A 12207-nucleotide genomic window follows, 5' to 3' on the forward strand; every position below is an offset into this window, starting at 1 on the left:
TCTCCAGTACCCCTGCATAGACCTTGCCAGTGAGGCTGAGGAGTGTGATTCCCCTGTAGTTGGAACACACCCTCCGGTCCCCTTTTTTAAAAAGAGGCACCACCACCCCAGTCTGCCAATCCAGTGGCACCGCCCCCGATGTCCACGCAATGTTGAAAAGGCGTGTCAGCCAAGACAGCCCCACAACATCCAGAGCCTTGAGGAACTCAGGGCGGATCTCATCCACCCCTGGAGCCTTGCCACCAAGGAGCTTCTTAACTACCTTAGCGACTTCGGCCTCAGTAATGGACAAGCCTATTCCCATGTCCCCAGACTCAGCCTCCTCACTGGAGAACGTGTCGGTGGGATTGAGAAGGTCCTCAAAGTACTCCTTCCACCGCCCAATGACGTCTTCAGTCGAAGTCAGCAGCACACCATCTCCACTATATACAGTGCTAGTGGCACACTGCTTTCCCCTTCTGAGTCGCCTGACGGTTTGCCAGAATCTTTTCGGAGCCGACTTAAAGTCACTTTCCAAGGCCTCACCAAACTCCTCCCATACACGGGTTTTTGCCTTGGCGACAACTGAAGCCGCAGATTGCTTGGCCTGTCGATACCTGCCAGCTGCCTCTGGTGTCCCACAGGCCAACCATGCCCGGTAGGACTCCTTCTTCAGCTTGACGGCATCTCTCACCTGGGGTGTCCACCACCGGGTTCGAGGATTACCGCCCCGACAGGCACCAACTACCTTACGGCCACAGCTACAGTCAGCCGCTTCAGCAATGGAGGAACGGAACATGGCCCATTCTGAGTCAATGTCCCCCACCTCCCCCGATATCTGGTCAAAGTTCTGACGGAGGTGTGAGTTGAAGATCAATCTGACAGGTTCTTCTGCTAGACGTTCCCAGCAAACCCTCACTATACGTTTGGGTTTGCCTGGTCTGACCGGCATCTTCCCCCACCACCTGATCCAACTCACCACCAGGTGGTGATCAGTTGACAGCTCAGCTCCTCTCTTTACCCGAGTGTCCAAAACACATGGCCGCAAGTCCGATGACACGACTACAAAGTCAATCATTGAACTGCGGCCTAGGGTGTCCTGGTGCCATGTGCACTTATGGACATCCTTGTGTTCAAACATGGTGTTCGTGATGGACAAACTGTGGTTTGCGCAGAAGTCCAAAAACTGAACACCACTCGGGTTCAGATCAGAGAGGCCATTCCTCCCAATCACATCCCTCCAGGTCTCACTGTCATTGCCCACGTGAGCGTTGAAGTCCCCCAGTAGGACAATAGAGTCTCCAGGAGGAGCACTTTCAAGCACCCTTCCCAAGGACTCTAAGAAGGCTGGGTACTCTGAACTGCTGTTCGGTGCATAAGCACAGACAACAGTCAGGACCCGTTCCCCAACCCGAAGGCGTAGGGAAGCTACCCTCTCGTCCACCGGAGAAAACCCCAACATACAGGCACCGAGTCGAGGGGCTATGAGAAAGCCCACACCTGCCCGCCGCCTCTCACCATGGGCAACTCCAGAAAAGAATAAAGTCCAGCCCCTCTCAAGGAGATTGGACCCGGAGCCCAAGCTGTGTGTTGAGGTGAGCCCGACTATATCTAGCCGGTATCTCTCAACCTCGCGCACCAACTCAGGCTCTTTCCCCGCCAGTGAGGTAACGTTCCAAGTTCCAAAAGCCAGTTTCAGCAACCGAGGATCAGAACGCCAAGGCCCACGCCTTTGGACACTGCCCGATCCACAACGCACCGAACCCCTACTACTGCCCCTCCCATTGATGGTGGGTCGATGGGAGGGGGGACTCATGTAACTCCTTCGGGCTGGGCCCGGCCGGGCACCATGAGTAAATGCCCGGCCACCAGACGCTCGCTGGCGAGCCCCTCCCCCAGGCCTGGCTCCAGGGTGGGGCCCCGGTAACCCTGTTCCGGGCAGGGTACACAAGTCCTGCTTTTGTGTCTTCATAGGGGTTATTATGGATCACACTTTGTCTGACCTGTCACCTAGGACCAGTTTGCCATGGGAGACCCTACCAGGAGCTTTTGCTCCAGACAACATAGCTCCTAAGATCATTCAAGCACGCAAACCCCTCCACCACGATAAGGTGGTGATCCAAGGAGAGGGCGTCAAAAACATGCAAAGGCCAAATGCAGAACAAGACAAATACAAAAAGAGACAAACATAATAAAAACAAATACATGCAAGCATGATCCAAAGGCAAAAAAGTCCAGAAATACAAAGTCAAAGTGCTATACAGAAAACAATAAACACAGGATAAACACTCAGTAGTTTTAAGAAAAGAATGAATGTATATTCCGTATACCTCTTACGATCATTTAGAAAATCAGATAAAGCCCTACAGTACTGCTGACACTATATCAACTCACACGCAGTTTTCACAGGGTAACAAATAAAAATGCTAAAATGTATTTCATAATTTTCTAGTATGTCTATTATATTATGCATTTAAAAAGGTTCTCATATTTGTCAGAAACTTTCACAATAAGCAGATAATGCCTTAGCAAATATACTGAAAGTCCAATAAGTCTGCACACTATTCTGACATGCTGTGTTCATAAGGCCAAAAAACATCTTTAGTAAAGTTTCTTTCTCAGTAATTTAAGAGTCTGTTATATTATTTATTTTATTTAACACAAGCTGATTGGTCGAGAAGCGTTCAAACGAAATATGGCGAAATAACATCACAGGTTTTTTAAAAACACTATTACACTCCGCTGAGACGCTGTTGCTAAGCAACGAGTTTGACAGCTGTAGGAGATGCTTAAATGTTTCTTACTTTGCCAGAAACAGAAAATGGACACTTTTAAGGTCACATTTGACCGACAGCTGATTTGGTCAGACTCTGAAGATGAGAGGACACTAAATTCCCAAACTGTCATCACCACTGAGCAGCTTTTCAGTCGCAGCTGAGACAGAAGAACAGCTAAACAACCTGGAATCAGCCAGAAATGAACCAAATACCATTCGGCAAACCAAATGGGCTGTAAGATGTTTTACAGACTGGCTGGAACAAAACAACATTAATATGAATCTAGCAAAGATTTAACTAAACTTAAAAATGATGGTTCTTCAATGGTTCTTTAGTCAAGAAAATGGTTCTGTATAGAGCTATGAACCCTCAAAAACCTCTTTGCATGCTGACAGGGTTCTATAAATCATGTAAGGGTTCTGCAGGTTAAGGGAGAGTGTGCCGTAAAGGGTTCTGTATACAATCTTTCTGAAAAGGGCTCCATACAGCACCAAAAGAGTTCTTCTATTATTACAAGCTTGAAACGTGAAACACAAGCACAAAACAGAGTCATAAAACTATAAACACCTGGAATGCACAGCTGCACAGTAACAGCCTTTCTTTTAATCAGTCTAATCAGGGAATTATGAGCAAATGACTAAAGGAGAAGTCAAACTTCCTTGATTCAAGATTCAAGAGTTTTATTGTCATGTGCACAGCAGAACAGGCAGTTGCACTGTACAATAAAAATCCTTGCTTTGCTGTTCCTCCATTCACCAAATATAATCTTAAGAGAATAAAAAAAGAAAAAATAAGAATAACTCTAAAAACGGCAGTAAAAAGTAAAAGTAAAAAATGTACAGTGTGTGCAAATATGTAGAGCAGCTGTTCATAAAGTGCATCAAGTAACAGACGTAAACAGTAAACAATATTGTTTTGAGTGCAAGGTTAAATCAGTTCAGAATGAGAGGGGGGTAGAGGTAGTAAGTGAGGTATTCACCAGCCTGATGGCTTGTGAATAGAAACTGTTGGTCAGTCAAAAAGGGGTGTCTGGCTGACACACCAGTGCTTTAGGAGCAGTTACAAAATGAGAACAACACAGCTTCTATTGAATTTCATGACAGTTGTCAGACAATCATAAAAAGCTTTCTAGCACCCAGGGATGGATCAGGGTCTTGCAAGGCCTCCTGGCACAACCCCCACCCCAAATAAATAAATTGAGGGTTCTAAGGGATAACAGGCAACAACTGAACCTCTCTTTAGATGTTTTACCAGTCTTGAGCTTTCACAATATACAAGAAAATTCTGTCGTGTTGGTAAATGACCTTATCACGCCGGGAATCTAATAAAGAAATTATTTTTTAATGCTTTTTCTAGAATGCTTACTTTATAAGTTCTGATATTGATCTTGCTGCATATATATAAACGACAGTTTAGCCAGTATAGTAATATATTAGAGTCTCTGTTTTGTCTTTTAAAAAGGTGTGTCCCAGGTGTGCATGATTATCAGAGAGTTATGTCTATTAACCTGACAGGAAAGCCCAAGATGGAAAACGTGCAGCATTAAGGAAGCAGAGTGCCAGGAATTATCATGTTTCTATCAACGTGCACTCCAACAAGAAGAGTTGGGTGGGATCTTGAGTGTCCACCACTTTCTGAAGAGTATAAAACTACAGCACTTGGCCCACAGCAGTACATCTAAACACCGAAGAGCTTCCTCATCTACATCTACATAAAGAAGTACCTTCAGGTATGAAAACATTTATTCTGCTTGACTTTTACTGTTATTTAACAGATTATATTTACATTCGCTCACCTCAGATTTTTCATTTAGATCCTGAAGAAGAGCCATCATGGTCCGCGTGACTGAGATGTCATTGCTTTTCGTTCTCTTCACGGCTTCATCAGCTTTGGGTAGGAGCTTCATCTCTATTAACATCACTGTAGCACTGACACTGCTGATGGAATAAATCCACAGTTACTATGTGCCCTGTAGAAGAGGCCACTTTAAACAATTCTTCTTGTTTCAGGTGTGGCGATTAAACCTGTATCAGGTAAAGATGACAGCTCAGCTCTGTTATTATACTTCTTCATCATTAATAAAGCTATAACAGTAAAGACCAGCTTATTAATATTACTCTCTGTCTGCTTTTCCAGAGGCTGATTTCAATGCATTAGTTCAAGGTAAGGAGATTCATGGCTTTACTAGCTGAAATTAACATCAGCATCATATTGATAGTTGTTGATCTGTCCTAAAAGTCCTTCAATCCCCTGAACAGAACAAATCAATGAGCCACAAAAGAGAGTGGCTGCTGTGCAAGCATGTGAGCCCAGCTGTCCATTAGGCTGGGTGAAGTTTGATCGACGCTGCTTCAGCTACGTTTCCCAGACTCTGGACTGGGCCTCTGCTGAGGTAAAGTCTGGTCTCTTGTGTCGAGTCTGAATGAAGGCTTCAGAGGGTGTTCAGAGGGCCTCCACCCACCGGTCAACACTCTGATGTAATGTGATTGTGCTGTTGGTGTCCAGTGAGATTGAACTTTAGGTTTGACCTCATGTACACGATCAGAAATCAAGGACTTTGGTTCACATTCTGTCAGATGTGATAGTGTTTTATGGGTATCCAGGGTTTGCCTTGCATCACCAACTGAGTGATTTCTCTTTTTTCTGTTTTTCTAGGCTTATTGTCTGAATCAGGGGGCTAACCTGGCCTCAATACACAGTGAAAATGAATATCAGACTGTGAAGGCTCTCATTCGGGCTTATGACCCCAAACAGAATCCTACATGGCTCGGCCTCAACAACTGTCAGAAGGTATAAGACACTGCAAAGAGTGACTACAATTCTGACTAACAGTGAATGAAGATACAGTAGCATCAGTTACTCAGGTAGCATGGGTTTACTGTAGACTTTCTTTAGTACAACTGATGATAAGATCATAATAGCAGTGCTAAAATGTGATTAAAAAAGAAAGAGGAAATGGCAAAAAACCTGTTTCACTTTATTAGACTTCATTTACTTGTATTTTGGTCTATTTCTGACCCTAACTGAATCATTCATATGTAGGTACAAAAAGGAAGTCTCTTTAAAATCTTACATATCTCTGCTGTCAGAAGAAAAACTGGAATCTTTACATTTTTTACATTTTTCAGTTTTTGACATAATCTGAAAATGCCTCTCGCCCTTTACATTGTGTTTAAATTTCACGATGAATGGACTAAAAAAATGCCCCACAATGACTTGTAAATACACCTGGTTCCATTGACTTACATTAAAAGTAAAGTAGGTTTTTTCCTTCTCCTGTAAAGTTACCATTTTGGAGATATGAGGTTTCCTTCTGACAACAGTGATATAAGACAATATAATACACTTTCATAAAATGTTTAATTTATTTCAGATAAATACCACGGCTTAGCAAACACGTGTAAGACTCCAGAACAGATCAGACACTCGCGGATGAAATTAGAAAAAGAGGCTTTACTCAGTGAAACACTTTCCAAACTAATCGTCAAAACACAGGCAATGGTCAGAGCCAAAACAAACAGCCCAAAAACACAAAAAGACCAACATAAGCAGAAGGCAGACAAAACCCAAAAGGGTAGAGACAAAAAGCAGAGTTGAATATCCAGAACAGTCAGAAAACACTCAGAAAACACTCAGTAGCTCACAAGAAAGCAATACCTCACAAAGATCTAACTAAAGCCCAGCCCTTACATACTAACTATCATCGGTCACATGAACATGGAAGACAGGTGAGGGATATCAGTATACCGGTGAAGTGGAAGGATGATAGCTTGTGGAATGAGAGTCATCAGTCATGTGATCCCCAAGGGAGTTCTGGGAGTTGAAGTTCTCAGATAGAGCTGATCTGGAGGGATGTGTGAAAACAGGCCTGTGTCTTGCAGTAACATAAAACTCTCGTCTTGAATCAGAATTTCAAACCTGTTTTTAAAGCTTGTGTAACACATGAACATGTCTTTGTTTTCAGAGGCGTAGCTGGTTCTGGTCTGATGGGACCAAATTTGGGTACACCAAGTGGAATAAAGGGGAGCCCAATAATCTGAATGAAGAGTGCTGTGTGCACATGAACTGGGCTGGTAAGTTCCTGTTAATCCAGTCTGTTTGCGTAATCTAGGAAACTCGTCTTGATTCTTGTTTCTGCTTGTCTACAGCTCAGAGGGACTGGAATGACATTCCATGTAATTTGGCATATCCCTTTGTCTGTGTCAAGAGGCTGGGATGAAATGCTGAACGTCAATAAACCTGTTGTTAAAATGCCCGTCACCATTGATCTGCACTTTGTAAACTACTAGACAATGTCATTCGTATGATTATAATGTATATTAAGACTATTTGTATTTAGACTATGTTTATTACAGCACAGCTGAGCAAATTTTTTATTTTTTGCAATGTTAAAAGCAGATGTGCAGAGCTACATCAGAGATACTATTCAAAATAAAGTGTTTTAAGTACAAACGTTTCTACAAGACTCCCTTTTTTCATGAGCAAGAACAGCTGGGTTCACACAGCACTTTTCCATTGCTGGGAACTAAATCACTGAACAGGTATAATATGGTGTTTTGTATGTTTGGATACGTAATCTCACTAAGTTGACATTGTTGTCTTAAAATACTTCATAGCTTGCATTTATTAACCACAAGTGCTGTAGACACTTAATAGTGTCATTAATTAGCTAACTAGCCAGGCTGACATGATTTGCTTAAAGCTACCAACAATGAAATGAGTGAAATACACCAGCAATGAAGTTCAGATGGTCAATGGAATCCTCTCTGGTTAAATCTGTTGGTGGGTGGGGGAAATACAGTTGTAAACTGAATTCAGTCTGCCCGTAGCTGAGTGTTGGGATGAAAAAGTTGGGATGCTGAGCAAAATGTAAATAAAAACAAAATGGAATGATATACAAATCATTTAAACCCTGTTTTTACTTGAAATTGTACCGAGACACCATATCAAATGTTGAAAGTGGAAACATTTTTTGAGTTTTGATGCCAGCTGCATGTTTCAAAAAGTTGGGACAGGGCAACAAAAGACTGGCAAACTTGTGAAATGGTGAAAAACACCTGGTGGAACATTTCACAACTATATAGGATAGTTGGCAACAGGTCAGTAACAAGATCGTTTATAAAAAGAGCATCTCAGAGAGGCTGAGTCCTTCAGAAGTAAAGATGAGGAGGGGTTCACCACTCTGTGAAAGACTGCACAGACAAGTAGTGTATCAATTCAAGAATAATAATTCTCAATGGAAAATAGCAAAGACCTTGCGAATTTAATCATCTACAGTACATAAATATATTAAAAGATTCAGGGAATCCAGAGAAATCTCAGTATGCAATGGACAAGGATAAACAATACTGGCTGGTTGTGATCTTCTGGACCTCACGTGGCACTGCATTAAAATCAGGCTTGATTCTGTAGTGGAAATCACTGCAAGGGCTCAGGAACACTTCTGGAAACTATTGTCTGTGAACACAGTTCATCACTGCATCCACAAATGCGAGTTAAAACTCAATCGTGCAAAGAAGAAACCACATATGAACAGGATCCCGAAACACTGCCACCTTCTCTGGGCCAAAGCTCATTTAAAATGGACTGAGGGGAAGTGGAAAAGTGTCCTGTGGTCTGACAAATCAAAAAAATGTTTTTTACCTTTTAAAAAAACTTTTTTTTGGATGTTGCAACCTTTGAGCTAAATAGGAGAAAGTCAGCCTGGCTTCTTTAAAAGCCAACATCTGTGATGGTACTGTGGTGTTTTAGTGCACATAGCATGGGTGACTTGCACATCTGTGAATGCACCAGTAATGATTAATGCTGAATGATATGTACAGGTCTTGGAGCAACTTATGCTGCCATCCAGATGACGTCTTTTTCAGGGAAGGCCTTGATTACTTCAGCAAGACTATGACAATCACATTCTTCATTTGTTACTACAGCATGGCTCCGTAGTGAAAGAGTCCGGATGCAAAACTGACCTGCCTGAGGTCCAGACCTGTCACCACTGATAACATCTGACTCATTATGAAATGAGAAATGTGACAAAGGAGACCCTGTTGAGCAGCTGAAATACTATGTCACGCAAGAATGAGAAAACCTTTCACTTTTAAAACTACAGCAGTCTGTCTCCTCTGTTCCCAAACGCTGTGTTGTTAAAAGAAGAGGTGATGCAACACAGTGGTAAACAGGCCCCCGTCCCAACTTTTCTGAGACATGTTGCTGGTATCAAATTCAAAATGAGCAAATATTTTTCAGAAAACAATACAATTTCTCAGTTTAAACCATCGACATGTGTATCAATCTAATACAGGGTTAAACGATTTGCACATTTAATCAACTTTTTTGAAAACATGGCTATGATTTACCACAAAAAGGCTGTTCTATGCTAGTCGATGCCCAATGCTCACCTGAAAAGCCAGCTCAAAGACCTGACTTTGTCCACAAAGGGCAATGTCGGAAAACCGGTGGCCTTCAGACAGCAGGGGCTTCACATTAGAGCAGATACAAACTGTACATTAGAAACACAGAAGTGTAGGGAATAACTGTACAAATACAGTAATCAGCTGTATTTAGAAATGCAGTAAACTACTGTGGAATTACACAGAACGTTCTTTTGCAGTGTAATTCTTCACTCCTCCAGGGAGCGGCAGCACCAGCTGTATGTAAGTTCAAACATAGGCTATTTGAAAACTTTTCAAATACTAACTAGTTCACAAACTAGTTTTACTATTGAGTTTATGAGCTCCTAGTTATTTACACCTGTCCCTGAGCAGGTGTAAACACCTCCTCATGTCTTTTCTGAATATTTAAGGACAAATGAAAACATCAGAGTGCCAGTCTTTGTTCCTATTGGTCCCGTTGGTGTACTCTGGCCTGAGGTAACTTAGCTAACGCTAGCTGACACTGCTGGATGAGCTGTATCTAGGGTTAGCTAGCTTGTTAGCTTTTAGTCTGCCCATTCTGGGGACTGCTCTTCCGCTTTGAATGTAAAAATGCACACGTTTTCAGTCTTTCATTGCAGCAAAGATCATCGGTGTCAAAACTACGTCGATATTTAACTCCCAAAGAAGCGACAGTAGCACTAACGCTAACACTAACGTTAGCCTGTCCAGAAAATCTGTGGCAAGCTTTAGACTACGGCTAACGCTAACCCACAGCCAACGTAGGTTAACGTTAATTCGCTGTCTATATTAAATTCACTAAATGGATTATTTATCTTTGTGATACTAGCTGATAGTCTTTTAGTTACAAGTTTACCTACGCGAACAAAAATGGATGATATTTACCACAGAGGTGCCACCGCAATAAATTAAATTTTGTGCTGAGGAGAGAGCGACCGTTGAATTTACTGAAAAAGCTCCGTAATGATAAGATAATTGAATTGTTCCGTAAAAAAAAACACAGGAATTATTCCTGTTAAATTACGCCTATTTTTTACAGTGTAAGTAAGTGTTGGGGAGAACAACAGGAGCCCGCTGTCTAATAACACCTCGTCTGTTTCGACTGCACCCATGTTATTGCATGGCTGTGCAGCCATCCTTGAAGCATATTAATACACGTGGTGAGGTGGTTTCTGTTTTCAGAAACAACAGATCACGTGTACAGCAATTTCACTGAAACACAAGCACAAAACAGAGTCATAAAACTATAAACACCTGAAATACACAGCTGTACGGCAACAGCCTTTCCTTTAATCAGTCTAATCAGGGAATCAGCAAATGACTAGAGAAGTCACACTTCCTTGAAACGGGGCGTCTGTAGGACACACGTGTAGTGCTTTAGGAGCAGTTATGAAAAAGAAAATAAAGCAATTTCAGTTGAATTTCATAACAGTCATCAGATAATCATAACAAGCTTCCTTGCCATTAGTATTTGAGAGGTCCTTGGGCACAGGAGTCTTTGGGGGACCTCCTGTGGGAATGTGTAATACATTTAAATAATAATATTAATAATAAGACCAGAAAAGTGAGTTTAAGCAATATTTCATGTTCATGTTGATGTCCAATCTGAACAGCAATTACAATTTATTTATATTTTAATATGAAAATATACAAAATTAGCCTCATTATGTGTAATAACCTGTCTGTGTCTGTCTGTCTGCCCTGCGATGGACTGGCAACCTGTCCAGGGTGTATCCGGCCTTCCGCCCGAAGGCTGCTGGGATAGGCACCCGCACCCTCCCACCATAACAATTGTTGTCCAAGATCTGGATCACAATTAATTTAATCTCTTTTTAAAAAAAAAAGCAGAAAAACAACAAGAGTAATCTCACACATGTTATCACCCCATTCGAATGCAGCAACAATATTGCCATTAATAATAAGTGAAAACAGGTAATATGGCTTATATTATATGATTTTCTTAGTCATATTCACATATTCAAGGCTTATTTGTTCACCTAATGTTAGCATCTGCAGTGGATTGCCTCAAGTATTTGAGCCCCTTTGGACTTTGTTGTCTGAGGCCCCTGAGGCCCCTGTTAGTCAGAGGCCCCTGTTAGTCAGAGACCCCTGAGCACTAAGGGCCTGAAATGCAATCAACATTTTTTTTCATTCATACTGAAGAAAGAATATCAAAACAATTCAATTAACCAACTTTGTGTGAGTGTTTATTTAATAAGTCACATCAAAAGATGACACATCAAATACATTATTTCAGTCATTAAGAACAAAGTCAGAGCGGCTTGATGTGAATTGGTTCCTGCCTACAGGTATCGGTGCAGTGTGTAGCCTCGGGCAAGGTTGTTCAGTTTGATGTCAGCCAATCGTTTTAAAAATGCCACGGACGTATCTTTACATTAGAGGCTACATGGTTTTTGATACCTTTAAAATTACAAGTGGTCTAGTAGAAATAAAAGGCATTGTAGCCTTGCACACAGTGAGACCCAGTGGCATGCACAGACTTACTGACCAGGGTATTTTTTGGTCTTTCCATCTGAATTAACATGACATAAGGCAACTTATTCAGCTCATACACATATCGCTATATGCTTACAATTTACTGCTGAAGCCAAAAATCTTCAGTGCTCTTTGTGTTATTTTATAACAATCATTTTTACAGAGCAGATCACTGAAGAGACGCCATCTGTTTATAGTTTATAGCCCAGATTAGGGGAGAAATGGGTCGACTTTCTGTAGAAAAAAGAAAAAGGTGAGTTCAGCTTCTTTTATTATAAGGGTTTAAAATTACATCACCATCTATTTGACTGGAAAGAAGGGTTACGGAAAAAACATACTTCACTTTCAATGTAAGTCAATGGAACCAGAATTTTTCCCATGTCATTTTGGGTCATTTCTTTTAGGCCACTCATCTCAAAATATACAAACAATGCAAAGAGTAACAGACACTTTCAAACTATGTCAAAACCTGAAAAATGCCAAAAATGGAGATACAAGGTTTTCTTCCGACAGCAACGATGTGTGTATATATATATATATATATATATATATATATATATATATAT

At 41.5% G+C, this 12207-nt stretch overlaps 1 protein-coding gene across 1 annotated transcript; it reads left to right on the top strand.

Annotated features, from left to right (window-relative positions):
- The first annotated feature begins 4419 nt into the window (after nt 1-4419).
- Nucleotides 4420-7208, top strand: LOC108411201 (lactose-binding lectin l-2-like). Its single transcript, XM_037535207.1, has 8 exons — nt 4420-4485; nt 4570-4649; nt 4766-4789; nt 4893-4919; nt 5015-5148; nt 5412-5546; nt 6721-6829; nt 6905-7208. Exons 2-8 carry the CDS (start codon nt 4589-4591, stop codon nt 6973-6975), a joined length of 561 nt encoding a protein of 186 aa, XP_037391104.1. The 5' UTR covers nt 4420-4485; nt 4570-4588; the 3' UTR covers nt 6976-7208.
- The last annotated feature ends 4999 nt before the right edge of the window (nt 7209-12207 follow it).

Source organism: Pygocentrus nattereri, chromosome 2, assembly GCF_015220715.1.
Source record: "Pygocentrus nattereri isolate fPygNat1 chromosome 2, fPygNat1.pri, whole genome shotgun sequence".
NCBI classification, from domain to species: Eukaryota; Metazoa; Chordata; class Actinopteri; order Characiformes; family Serrasalmidae; genus Pygocentrus; species Pygocentrus nattereri.